The following is a 14,798-nucleotide window of genomic DNA, read 5'->3' on the forward strand; positions in this document are numbered from 1 at the left end:
AGAGCGGCTCGCAGGAGGCTGAGCGGCCGCTCTCCGCCGCCGAGGGTCCACAGGGGGGCTCTCTATTCGGCGCCGGGCCTGGGGGGTGATTTCAGGGCTTAGGCGTGCCGACGGTATACTCCGCCGCAGCCGGGCAGCCCTAGCAATGGGGGTAGCCACCGGAGCAGGCGATACAATGCAGGCGCCCACCTGCTCCTGCAGCCAGCCAGGCCCCCTCACCTCCGCTTCTCGCCGCAGCCTCTCCAGCATCTCCTCCACCGACATCCCTGGCGCCGACATCTTGAGGTCCGTCCTGCTCGTTTGAATCCCCTGGCCGCACTGACCTCACTTCCGCCTCCTTCCTCCGTCTCCGCTCCGGCAACGCCCCCCGCCGCCCTAGCAACTCCCGCCTTTCCTCCTAACCCGCCCCCACAAACAACTAACCCTTTCCTCACCAGTCCTTCACCGCCCGGCCTCTTCATGCGCGTCCTCCCCCACCGCTGCGCTCCAGTCCGGCCTGACTTAAATGCCCTACTTTCATGATATAATATCACAGTAGCGTGAACGTTTTACTTTTTACATGAATTTCACCCGAAAGCCAAATATCCCTAACTTTTTGTGAGTAGTATAGATTATACAAAGAAAAGGGGGTTAGTCAGCACATCCCAATGAGCAGATGCACGCTGCCATGGCTAAAAACATAGAAAAAAAAGAGACAATGCGACAGCACCCTGCATACCAGATAAAGTACAATAATGCCATAGTCACAAAAAATATTATAGTGCTAATGCTACGCTTATTTAAGTGTGGATCCAACACTTCCTGAACTTTATGGCGGCCATTATGGCGCATAGCAGGTAGTATTAAGTGTTAGGACTAGAGAGAAATAAATAAATAAATATATATATATATATATTGTGGGGGATTAGCTCTTTTCCAGGGGGTTGCAATCACACACTTCTTCACAGACACCAGGATTTAGGGGCCAAACTGTGCTTTATTGTGGCACACGGCATAATGAAAAACACACAAAGCCAAAATAAAATACCTTGCCCGTCTGGGCCCTATCTAAACACACAGGTTTCCCTGACTCACCTAAAGCGTAACACAGTTCACACCCGTGATGAGATGCGGCTTTCCCAGCCCAACCTCCAGCAGCCTCCAGGCTGCTCCCACACCAGTGTCTCTTGTGGGATAGTGGTCTCTCAGCCCTCACGGCTCAGACCACACAGAGCCACTCCAGCCTTCTGTGTGCAAGTCCCCCAAAGTCCAGGCTATTGCCTAGCCTCGTGTCCCCTCAGCCTTGCCTAGCTGAGACCACACTGACAGAGCCTCACCAGGCCTCTGTCTGCACACTCTCCAGAGTGAGACACACCCAAGATCCAGTAGCAGGATTAAATAGGATCCCTGGACATGAGCATGCCCTAAGTCCCGGACTGGAACCTGGGGAAACACCACCTCAATGTTCACATTGCCACATATCCCCCCCCCCTCTGTTCAAACCTGTGGGGGTGAACACATGTACCAACTGGATGCTCATGACAGGGCATCCACATTTCCTTGCCATTGCCTGGCTCAACCTTCCCCCTGGAAGATGTGGTCAGCGTCAGAGGCTTCCCTTTATTTTGCCAGACCCATGCCATCAATGCTTGGTTTGTTACCCACACTGACATCTTGCCCAAGAGACATTGTCTACAATGTTCCCATGTCCATGTGACAGGCAGACCCTCTCTTTCTATTTTTTCATCTTTCTCTCTCTTTGACTTACACAGCTGCTTCAGCCGAGCACGCTTATGCCTTTTCTTCTTGTCTTTGCGAAGCTCCGTCAGCAGAGCTGGCTTGCCCCCGCTCGCTTCTTTTCCAGCAGTGGTTTTCTCAGATGGTGCCTCAGTTTCAGGGTCTTCTGCCTCTTCACTGCCTCTCCCCACTTCGGCTTTACCCTTGATCTCTGGAACATCCAAGGATTTCTCCCACTTCAAGAGCTCGGCCTTAGCTTCCTTGGCCTCTGTCTCTTTGGCCTTTACTTTATTAGCCTTCTCACCATTCAGGGACATGGCATCATATCCTTGCTTTCTTAATTCCTCCTTCCCTTTCGCATCAAGGTTGGAGGCACTGGGGTCTTCAGCATACTTCTTGTCTTCTGGCGTTTTCTCCAGAGGCTCACCCAGGACACCGGTCTCCTTTTGGGGAGGAGTCAGGAGAGACAGCCCATCGTAATAACCCGGATCCGAAAACTGATCGTTCACCTCCTCGTACTTCTTCCCCAGCAGCCTGCTGGCTATTTGGAAGGCCTTGTATGCAGAGGGGACGTCTTCCAGGCCTAGGCTACACGCTACCACGGGTCTGTGGTCTTTGGCATCCACATCAGCCCCATCATCTGGTTTAGCAGAAGCATCTTCCATCTTCTCTGCCACAGCCAGCACCACAGTGCCACCATCTCCAGACCCATTCTTAACAGGGTCTGGCTTAGACTTCTTCATCTCATAGACGTTCTTCCTGACATCATCCTTTGAGCTCCTGAGATCTTCCATCCCTGCTCTGAGTTGTCTGTTCAGCCTCTCACATTCATCTAGCTCCTCAAGCGCTTCTTCAAGGGATCGAGCCGAGGAGAGGGTCTCCTGTTCCAGATGCTCTTCACTTGGCTCTGCTGCAGCCGATGTAGGAGTATCACCATTCCCCCCTGTGGGGGTTTCACGCAGGGTCTCTTTAAGCACTTTGTTTGTATCTACTGCAGTCTTCTTCGGTGACTCTGTGAAGACATCTAGTCCCTTCTCTATCATATCTAGGGACTGTGTGGAGAGAGAAAAATCTTCAGGATTGCAGCTGTACTGACGTGTCAGGTCATCTACCCTTGCCTGGGTATGGGTCTCAGACACTAGGCTGCCATCTCCCCACTCAGCTCTCGTCACGTCATGTATAACTGTCGTCTGGTCGCTACTAGTGACCACCTGAATTTTGCAATACCTTGACTTGGTAGCTTCCTTCTCGGAGTTGCTAATGGTCACAGCACATATATCGCCTATGTCACTGGTGTCATTATTAACACTGAATTCTAGAGGCACTGCCGAGTTAATCCCTACCTGGGACATTACTTTATTGACCATAAAACACTGTGGAGACTGCATGTCCACCTCTGGTACGTGTGATACTCCCTCTAGGACTGCTACCCTTTCTTGCACGTTTACCAGAGTAGGATTGCTCCACTCGGTGCTCACAACATTTATCTGCACTTCTGCATCATTCACATGTTTCTTATCAGCACCATTGTTTTCAATAGGCAATATTCTTTCCCCATGACAGTCAATGTGCAGCTCCCTTAGACCTTCATTTACACGGGCAAGTACAGGTTCTGCAGGAGTTTCGTCACTATCTGCAGAAGTGTCTACCTTGCCCCATAACAACGAAACGTTATCACAACCCAACATCACATCATATAAGAACATATTGGTAACATCAGGTCCACAAGACCCAGTTCTCACTGGAGACTCCCCCTCAGTGAGAACCACCTGCACTTGCTCAGGCTCTCTTTTAGGTGCCTGGTTCACATTACTTACAGTGGGGGAAATAATTATTTGACCCCTCACTGATTTTGTAAGTTTGTCCAATGACAAAGAAATGAAAAGTCTCAGAACAGTATCATTTCAATGGTAGGTTTATTGTAACAGTGGCAGATAGCACATCAAAAGGAAAATCGAAAAAATAACTTTAAATAAAAGATAGCAACTGATTTGCATTTCATTGAGTGAAATAAGTATTTGAACCCTCTAACAAAAAAAGACTTAATACTTGGTGGAAAAACCCTTGTTTGCAAGCACAGAGGTCAAACGTTTCTTGTAATTGATGACCAAGTTTGCGCACATTTTAGGAGGAATGTTGGTCCACTCCTCTTTGCAGATCATCTCTAAATCCCTAAGGTTTCGAGGCTGTCTCTGTGCAACTCTGAGCTTGAGCTCCCTCCATAGGTTTTCGATTGGATTAAGGTCCGGAGACTGACTAGGCCACTCCATGACCTTAATGTGCTTCTTCTTGAGCCACTCCTTTGTTGCCTTTGCTGTATGTTTTGGGTCATTGTCGTGCTGGAACACCCATCCACGACCCATTTTCAGTTTCCTGGCAGAGGGAAGGAGGTTGTCGCTCAGGATTTCACGATACATGGCTCCGTCCATTTTCCCGTTTATGCGAATAAGTTGTCCTGTGCCCTTAGCAGAAAAACACCCCCAAAGCAAAATGTTTCCACCCCCATGCTTGACGGTGGGGACGGTGTTTTGGGGGTCATAGGCAGCATTTTTCTTACTCCAAACACAGCGAGTTGAGTTAATGCCAAAGAGCTCTATTTTGGTCTCATCAGACCACAGCACCTTCTCCCAGTCACTCTCTGAATCATTCAGGTGTTCATTGGCAAACTTCAGACGGGCCTGCACATGTGCCTTCCTGAGCAGGGGGACCTTGCGAGCCCTGCAGGATTTTAATCCATTGCGGTGTAATGTGTTTCCAATGGTTTTCTTGGTGACTGTGGTCCCTGCTAATTTGAGGTCATTAACTAACTCCTCCCGTGTAGTTCTAGGATGCTTTTTCACCTTTCTCAGAACCATTGACACCCCACGAGGTGAGATCTTGCGTGGAGCCCCAGAGCGAGGTCGATTGATGGTCATTTTGTGCTCCTTCCATTTTCGAACAATCGCACCAACAGTTGTCACCTTCTCTCCCAGCTTCTTGCTAATGGTTTTGTAGCCCATTCCAGCCTTGTGCAGGTCTACAATTTTGTCTCTGACATCCTTGGACAGCTCTTTGGTCTTTCCCATGTTGGAGAGTTTGGAGTCTGCTTGATTGATTGATTCTGTGGACAGGTGTCTTTTATACAGGTGACTAGTTAAGACAGGTGTCCTTAATGAGGGTGACTAATTGAGTAGAAGTGTCTAACCACTCTGTGGGAGCCAGAACTCTTAATGGTTGGTAGGGGTTCAAATACTTATTTCACTCAATGAAATGCAAATCAGTTGCTATCTTTTATTTAAAGTTATTTTTTCGATTTTCCTTTTGATGTGCTATCTGCCACTGTTACAATAAACCTACCATTGAAATGATACTGTTCTGAGACTTTTCATTTCTTTGTCATTGGACAAACTTACAAAATCAGTGAGGGGTCAAATAATTATTTCCCCCACTGTATATGCAATTCTTCAAACACCCTGATCATGTCATAAAGTTCTTCATGAAAAATAGCAGATGAAGAAAATAAAGCTTCATCATCATTTACATTTTTATCACCAGGGGGCGCTTCTCCCCTGACCACAGCCTGCAACGGAAAAGGCATGTTATCAACATCAGATATTTCACATGACATCCCACTTTCATTATGCATTTCCGCTAACCTGGCACAATCACCTTGCACCTTATCCGCACCATTGTCTCTAATGGTCACTTCACTTAAAGGATTAGGTACCAGTTCTGCAGGAGTTTCGTCCCTGACTGCCGAAGTGTTTCCACTTCCCCACAAGTCACGGAACAACGGGAAATCATGGCCCAACCGTCCCTCATGCATGAGCATAGTTCTACCAGCAAGTCCATAAGTCCCAGTTCTCACGGTAGTCTCACACTCAGTGAGAATCATCGGACAATTCTTATTAACTGCATGACTGTCCCGTACACTTAGCATTATATTACTTTCCATATGGTCACACACTTTTGAGACAGTTTCTAGCCTCGGTGACATATCACCCACCGGCCCAGCGGGTAGCAACTGCCGCCTGCTCAATGTCACTGGGTCTGTTACACACGGGATAATCGGAACGATCTTACCGATTGTCGTCACGGATTCGGCACTCACGGGAGATGAGGGGAGTCCAGGAATATCTCCAGCACGGTCATCACCCTTCTCCTTAATATAGTAGTTGCCACGGGAAACGCCTTGGCCTTGACTCCAGCCTTTTTCCAGACAGTCACTCCATCCGCACGCTTTAGGACTTTGCGCACACGTGCAGGGAACATAGGATCTCCTGAGAGCTGCACCACTCTCCATCTCCTTTTCTTCCCGACGGTTGCCCTTGGCAACGGCATATCTTTGCTTTTTCTCTGGCGTTCCCAACACACTGCCGACCTCCAGAGCCTCTCGCTCAGCATCAAATTTTGCCAACTCACTTGGGGTACAACCCATCTGTTTTACCAGTTTTTCCTGCCGTTTAATCTCCCACGTCCGTCGGACGTATTCTTCCCCGAGACCCATGGCAACAAACAGTCTTGTAGCAGGAAAAACTTTTTGCAGCGAGTCCCCTTTTTCTGGGCTACTGGCCCTTTAATTCACTGCACAGTAACTCCTTTGCAACCCAGCAAAAAGTGTCCAGAACAGCATGAGCAGCACCTGCTCCTTTCAGTGAGGTCGTTGTCCCTAGCAACCACGTTGTTTTTTTACTTTTCAGCACGGACATGTGCCCGCATCCGACACCAATTGTGGGGGATTAGCTCTTTTCCGGGGGGTTGCAATCACACACTTCTTCACAGACACCAGGATTTAGGGGCCAAACTGTGCTTTATTGTGGCACACGGCATAATGAAAAACACACAAAGCCAAAATAAAATACCTTGCCCGTCTGGGCCCTATCTAAACACACAGGTTTCCCTGACTCACCTAAAGCGTAACACAGTTCACACCCGTGATGAGATGCGGCTTTCCCAGCCCAACCTCCAGCAGCCTCCAGGCTGCTCCCACACCAGTGTCTCTTGGGGGATAGTGGTCTCTCAGCCCTCACGGCTCAGACCACACAGAGCCACTCCAGCCTTCTGTGTGCAAGTCCCCCAAAGTCCAGGCTATTGCCTAGCCTCGTGTCCCCTCAGCCTTGCCTAGCTGAGACCACACTGACAGAGCCTCACCAGGCCTCTGTCTGCACACTCTCCAGAGTGAGACACACCCAAGATCCAGTAGCAGGATTAAATAGGATCCCTGGACATGAGCATGCCCTAAGTCCCGGACTGGAACCTGGGGAAACACCACCTCAATGTTCACATTGCCACAATATATATATATACACAGTACAGACCAAAAGTTTGGACACACCTTCTCATTCAAATAGTTTTCTTTATTTTCATGACTATGAAAATTGTAGATTTACACTGAAGGCATCAAAACTATGAATTAACACATGTGGAATTATATACATAACAAACAAGTGTGAAACAACTGAAAATATATCATATTCTAGGTTCTTCAAAGTAGCCACCTTTTGCTTTGATTACTGCTTTGCACACTCTTGGCATTCTCTTGATGAGCTTCAAGAGGTAGTCCCCTGAAATGGTTTTCACTTCACAGGTGGGCCCTGTCAGGTTTAATAAGTGGGATTTCGTGCCTTATAAATGGGGTTGGGACCATCAGTGGCGTTGAGGAGAAGTCAGGTGGATGCACAGCTGATAGTCCTACTGAATAGACTGTTAGAATTTGTATTATGGCAAGAAAAAAGTAGCTAAGTAAAGAAAAACGAGTGGCCATCATTACTTTAAGAAATGAAGGTCAGTCAGTCAGCCGAAAAATTGGGAAAACTTTGAAAGTAAGGGCTATTTGACCATGAAGGAGAGTGATGGGGTGCTGCGCCAGATGACCTGGCCTCCACAGTCACCGGACCTGAACCCAATCGAGATGGTTTGGGGTGAGCTGGACCGCAGAGTGAAGGCAAAAGGGCCAACAAGTGCTAAGCATCTCTGGGAACTCCTTCAAGACTGTTGGAAGACCATTTCAGGGGACTACCTCTTGATGCTCATCAAGAGAATGCCAAGAGTGTGCAAAGCAGTAATCAAAGCAAAGGTGGCTACTTTGAAGAACCTAGAATATGACATATTTTCAGTTGTTTCACACTTGTTTGTTATGTATATAATTCCACATGTGTTAATTCATAGTTTTGATGCCTTCATAGTCATGAAAATAAAGAAAACTCTTTGAATGAGAAGGTGTGTCCAAACTTCTGGTCTGTACTGTATATATAGTGAGGATTTGCTCTGGTAGACAGGTTAGCGGACGCAGTATAGAGGCAAGGAACCAGGTTGTAAATCAACTTCACTGTTTTATTCACACTGAGCAAAAACATTACAGTCTTGGTGCTTGTTCACACACAGCAAAACATAACAATCGTCACCTGGAATCCTTGGTGTCAGTTCACACCCGGCTATATGCTCAAGTTCACTGGCAGGCTTCCAGGCGGCCTGCACGCCTGTTTGCAGTCCTCAGCACAGAGTACTTCACAGCTTTTCTGTCAGATGGAGAATAATCCACACCACCTGATAAAGCTGACTGCTTTTTATAAGCCTCCAAAGACCCGGCCTGGAACATGGGGAGAATCCACCCACCCAGCACTTTGGCTACTCCCAGTAAGAGCCGTCCCGGATCGGCTTTACAGCCATACTAAACAGCTGAAGTGTCAGACTGCAATAATGACACTTCAGGAAAAAAAACGTCTCTTACCTCACCGAGGCCAGGAACCTCGGTGACACGTACCGACCATCAATGGTGGCCCCTTGTTCCTTCCTACTATACAAGGACCCGGCTTCGCACGGGTATATTTAACCTTCCTGTACGCCCTGATGTCCGAGTCCGAGAAAGTCAATGGAGGACGGATCCGTTTTCTATTGTGACAGATTGTGTCAGAGAAAACGGATCCGTCCCCATTGACTTACATTGTGGGTCATGCCGGATGCGTCTTGCTCCGCATCCCAGGACAGAAAACAAACTACAACATGTTGCGGTTTGCTGTCCGGTATGAGAACGGAACTAAACGGAACAGAATGCAACTAAACGGAACGGAATGCATTTTGGAGCGTTCTGTTCAGTTCAGTTTTGTCTCCCTTGACAATGAATGGAGACAAAACTGAAGCTCTTTTTTTCCGGTATTGATCCCCTATGACGGATCTCAATACCGGAAAACTAAAACGCTAGTGTGAAAGTTGCCTTAGACATCCAGGGCCTCTTCTACGCAGGTACTTGACAGTAGCTAAACTGGCCATTTTTCTTCCTATATATGGGGAGAACATGGTGCCTCATTGTTTACATAGCCCATGGATGGGCAGCTAGGGGCCTTCTTAATAACAGCTCATGTTAGTTAAAAGCATCCTATGAGATTATTGTGGAAAGGAATGGACTCTATGGCCATTTACAGTATATCCTTATAAAATGGCCAACCCCTTTAAGTCATGTAACTAGGCTACAGATAGAATGATTTGCATTGCTTTATCTGATTTTCTTCTTTATCTGATTTTCTTCTCCAACAGGTGTGAAAACTAATGGATGAGCCATGGTACAGACAGTATTTCTGGCTCCTGGTTTTTGGAGGCATTATTCTTGTCATAGCCATCATCTGCTTTGTCATAGTCTGTTGCTGTATAAAGCAAATATCAAGAAGTAAGTTAATTACACTTTAGGTGACCACCCTACTCTCAAAATTCAACTTACACCTTCCAAACTACTACTGTGCTACTATATTGTACAAGACAACAATAAGACCCAAAGAAGGGTGCATGTGAAAGTCATGCATAACAGCCCTCAATTTGCCCCCCCCCCCGCCCCTTTCCTGGTAACCCATAGAAGTAGATAAGGAGAGAATGGTATGTGACTGCAGGATTACATAATATACATATACAGTATCTCCCAATAGTTAGTACACCCCTCACATTTTTGTAAATATTTTATTCTCTTTTCATGAGACAACACTGATATGACACTTTGATACAATGTAAATTAGTCGGTGTACAGCTTGTATAACAATGTAAATTTGGTGTGCCCTCAAAATAACACCCAGCCTCTAATGTCTAGACTGCTGGCAACAAAAGTGAGTACACCCCTACGTGAAAATGGCCAAATTGTGCCCAGCCAGCCATTTTCCCTCCCCGCTGTCATGTGACTCGTTAGTGTTAAAAGGTCTCAGGTGTGAATGGGCAGCAGGTGTGTAAAATTTGGTGTTATCGCTCTCACACTCTCTCACACTGGTCACATGGCATATCATGGCAAAGAACTCTCTCAGGATCTGAAAAAGGAACTGTTGCTCTACATAAAGATGGCCTAGGCTATGAGAAGATTGCCAACACCCTGAAACTGAGCTGCAGCACGGTGTCCAAGACCATACAGCAGTTTAACAAGACAGGTTCCACTCAGAACAGGCCTCGCTATGGTCAACCATAGAAGTTGAGTGGACTTGCTCAGCGTCATATCCAGAGGTTGTCTTTTCAAAATAGATGTATGAGTGCTACCATCATTGCTGCAGAGGTTAAAGGGGTGGGGGGGTTAGGCTGTCAGTGCTCAGACCATACGCCGCACACTGCATCAAATTGGTCTGCATGGCTGTCATCCCAGAAAGAAGCCACTGGAACCATGTTCTGTGATCTGATGAGGCCAAGATACATTTATTTGGTTCAGATGGTGTCAAGCATGTGTGGTGGCAACCAGGTGAGGAATACAAAGACAAGTGTGTCTTGCCTACAGTCAAGCATGGTGCTGGGAGTGTCATGGTTTGTGACTGCATGAGTGCTGCCGGCTGTGGAGAGCTACAGTTCATTGAGGGAACCATGAATGCCAACATGTACTGTGACATAAAGCAGAGGATCCCATCCCTTCGGGTACTGGGCCGCAGGGCAGTATTCCAACATGATAATGACACCAAACACATCTCCAAGGCGACCACTGCCTTGCTAAAGAAACCAAGGGTAAAGGTACTGGATGGGCCGAGCATGTTTCTAGCCCTAAACCCTATTGAGCATCTGTGTGGCATCCTCAAACGGAAGATGGAGGAGCACAAAGTCTCTAACATCCACCAGCTCTGTGATGTCGTTATGGAGGTGTGGAAGAGGATTCCAGTAGCAACCTGTGAAGCTCTAGTGAACTCCATGCCTGAGAGTTAAGGCAGTGCTGAAAAATAATGGTGGCCACACAAAATATTGACACTTTGGGCACAATTTGGCAATTTTCACTGAGGGGTGTATGTGACGGACTGAACCATCACTGGGGCTGCTGGAGAAGCCTGAGGGCCAGCCTCCTTCCTACAGACTATGGACCGAGAACTATGGAGACCCCCTCAGACCTTTTGGGGTTACAAGGAACTATGAACCCTCATTTATGTGTGTAATTTATATGCCACATATTTCCTATTGCCCATTAAAAAGGCATGGTGTGGATTCAGCAACACAAAAAGGGTTAACTCTGCACTGAGACTCCCACTGATTGTGTTAGTGATGGGATTAAGATAGTTGTTTATAATAGCAGCCGACTCCTAGATGAGTAGATCACCATATGATACACTCAGGAGATAATCCCATCACATGTGTCTCCACTGTCCCTATTCATTCATTATGGAGAGGGTGAAGATGTTTGTTTGCATGTTGTGTTAATTGCGTCAGAGACAATGCCATTGTGTTTGTTTAATAGGGTTAGTTTTTGTGTTTAAACTGTAAAGGATTGACTGCTATGTCATGTCCTCAGTTCCCAACCAGGTCCACGGGGGTGGTACCCTTGTTGCAAAATGTCTATATAAGTCAATGCTGTGTGTTCAATAAAGAGTTCCTGTTTTACATTCAACATAGAGCCTCGTCTCATGTGTATGGGGATTGCTATACACTGTATACTCCCCTGGCTATAACTCCTAGCTCTTGTAAGAGTTGTTCCTGCTCTCTGGATTTAGGAGAGGTTCACCCACTGGAGCCTGGAGCCTTGTCGTAGGTCCAGGGTGGGTAGGAGACGGTGAGACCTCAACCAAGCTTCGGCGGTTCGTGGAGTCTGCAGTGCTTACGGTGTCAAGTGGAGTGCTTGGAGTCCTCGGGAAGCACCAGGAGCATCCATCGACGGAGGTACCCGGTTGGGGTGCCAGGAGATCCGTTACATTGGTGACAAGCAGTGGGATGGTGTCCTAGTGCGAGGAGGAGCAGCTCGGAGACACGGTTGGTGGAGTATATTGAGGGCAACGCTAGTATCCGTACACCGCCCCTGTCTACAGCAGGATGGAATCGTATAGTCTTCGGACAGTGTTCCACTACGAGTAGGAGGATGACCCGGACTGGAGGGATGCAGTCCGGAAAGGCGTCTGGTATGAGGCCCTGGAAGATGTACAGCATCGGCGGGGGGAGAGTCTCCCCAGTGAGGAGCAGCAGTTGCAGAAGTGGCCCTGCGAATGCCTTTTCTGGGAAAGCAGCCCCTGGATGAGTGGGTGACAGAACTCGAGAGCCTGGTATGGAAGGAGCTTTGGCTAGACGCCGCCTACCAGGCACTCTGGTGGTATGTGATTCGGCACTCCCCCTGGATGGCTGAGCACGACAGACCCGAGGGTGAAGATTATGATGGCCCTGGCCTGTTGTTTGAGACCTTCACAGAACCGGAGTTCGGAGATGCTGGAGAGTCCCAGTTCTGGGATATCTATGACTACAGGGAGGCTATGCATGATTGGGCTACAGCGAGAGAGGTGAGACGAGACCTGGCATCTCTAGTGACAAAGGAGTGGGAGCTGGAGAAGGATTACCAATACTTCTTCAGCTCAATTCGGCCCCAATATACACTGCCAGAGAGCTGTGTGGCAGTCCCAGACCTACAACCCTACAGCTGGGAAGACCCGACTGAAGTATCCCCTGCTTCAGTACCAGCTACAGAGGTAGGGGACCTCATAGACTGGTCCTGGGAGGAACCCCATATGGCAGGTGGAGATGGGACAGAGATCTCTCCACCGGCCCTACAGGGATGCTGGGCAGTCGGCCCAGATCCCCAACGGCAGCCGGAGTTTCAGGGAGTAGGGACAGTCGGTCCTGCTCCCCAGCGGCAGTATGTTTTGCAGGGAGAGGAGAGCATCGTCTCCATTCCCCAGCGGCAGTGTACCTTGAAGGGAGAGGAGACAATCTGTCTCTCTCCCCAACCACAGGGGGACAGCACCCCTAACTCTGATGGTGCAGATAGGACCGCAGTCTCTGCACCAGGCCTATAGGGGATGCTGGACGGCCGATACGGATCCCCCACCAACCCTGCAGGAATGCCAGGAGGAGGAGGTAAACGATCCCTCCTCTCCACAGCTGATCCACAACAAGGTCCTGAGGGCAGGATTCCCTGACCCCATCCCAGCAGAAGAGCTGGCATCTGGGCAGAGCGCAGTTGGCCTCTGCCCTCCACTATCATCTTGTCCAGAGCCTGACTCCCCACTGGCTACCCCAGCGGAAGAGCTGGCATCTGGGCAGAGCGCAGTCGGCCTCTGCCCACCAAGTACCTACCGCTCCAAGCTAGAGAACAACAATGAAGCAAGGAGTAGCAGATGCCCACTCAACAGCTGCGGACATACAGAACAGAGCCAGGCCCCAGAGTTAAACAGGACCATTGTTTGTTTATGGGTGGGCTACTCGACTAACTCAGGCACCGACCGACAGGAGGTCAGGTACCTGGTTAGTCTACTGTTGGGAGGGGAGAAATGTGACGGACTGAACATCACTGGGGCTGCTGGAGAAGCCTGAGGGCCAGCCTCCTTCCTACAGACTATGGACCGAGAACTATGGAGACCCCCTCAGTCCTTTTGGGGTTACAAGGAACTATGAACCCTGATTTATGTGTGTAATTTATATGCCACATATTTCCTATTGCCCATCAACGGAGGTACCCGGTCGGAGTGCCAGGAGATTCGTTACAGTGTACTCACTTATATTCTCAGCGGTTTAGACATTAATGGCTGTGAGTTATTTAAAGGGCCGACCAAATTTACGCTGTTATACAAGCTGTACACTGACTACTTTACATTGTATCAAAGTGTCAGATCTTCATTGTTGTCCCATGAAAAGATATAATAAAATATTTACAAAAATGTGAGGGGTGTACTCACTTTTGTGAGATACTGTATATTTGTGATCTCTAACCATCGCAATAAATTACATTTGACCTAGTAAACTGTTATATCCAATGGTTATCGGCTGATTTTACCAGGGAAAGCTGATGGGGCAACCATGGTCCCATCAGCCACTGGGGTTCCTGAGGCCCACCAGAAGAAATCCTCGATGCCTAACGCCTATATCATCAATAAGGTGTCTTCACACATGGCAGATTTTGTTGCAAAAATGTCTGCAACTGAAAAACTGTTCCATTCAACTGAATGAGATTGCTTTGATGACAAACACATGGATTTCTGCAAGCCCCATTTAGGTGAAAGGAGCTGATTTTCAGTTGCATAAAATTTCTGCGACAAAAGCTTCTGCATGTAAAGGACTCTAATGGGTTTTGAATCACAGGAATAGACCCTAGTGCCAAGTGATTGGCTCCAAAGGGAGACAAATAGGTTGTTTCTCCTAAATCTTTAGGGCCCATTATGGTATCAGAGCCTGGGCCCTCCGAAGGATCCTCAGGTACTCTTCCAGTCCAACACTGCCAGCAGCAAGTTTCAGTGCTGAAATAAATTCATGTCAATTGATGAGATGTTGCATAACCGGGTTTATAACAGAATGCAGTTGCATGTCTCGGCCATTCCTAAAAATAAATTCAGGAACCTCTTTACGTTCCTGGGCATCTTTAGGCTACTCTGCCCCCAATGAGCATAACAATTAATAATTGATGATCTTGTATTTAATTTTATAAATGTGGATAATGAAAAGAAGTATAATTGAAGGACTTAAGTGTTTACATTCTTTATTCTTCAAGGTGTAACATTGCGAAGGACTTTAAAACAAGAGAAAAAGCAGAAACGAGACCAAACTGTAGCAGTAATTACAGCGTGAGTCACGTTTATTGATTCAGCATAACCTTTAGAGGCCAAATATCTGACTTGTGTTTTCTTTAAAAAGTATTTTCAATAGTTTGCAAACAATTCATTAATGAAATCATTAATATCTAATGA

The 14,798-nt window shown here is 47.6% G+C and overlaps 1 protein-coding gene across 2 annotated transcripts in view; it reads left to right on the forward strand.

The window, feature by feature from the left end:
* The window catches only part of LOC120993444, a 60,967-nt gene that overhangs the window by 13,212 nt on the left and 32,957 nt on the right, over positions 1-14,798 (forward strand). For both annotated transcript variants that reach the window (XM_040421950.1, XM_040421951.1), the window contains exons 2-3: positions 9,229-9,358; positions 14,603-14,675. In XM_040421950.1, coding sequence (XP_040277884.1) covers positions 9,241-9,358; positions 14,603-14,675 — 191 coding nt within the window. In that variant the 5' untranslated portion in view covers positions 9,229-9,240. The remainder of the gene's footprint in view (positions 1-9,228; positions 9,359-14,602; positions 14,676-14,798) is intronic.

This window comes from Bufo bufo, chromosome 3 (assembly GCF_905171765.1).
Source record: "Bufo bufo chromosome 3, aBufBuf1.1, whole genome shotgun sequence".
Classification (NCBI taxonomy): Eukaryota; Metazoa; Chordata; class Amphibia; order Anura; family Bufonidae; genus Bufo; species Bufo bufo.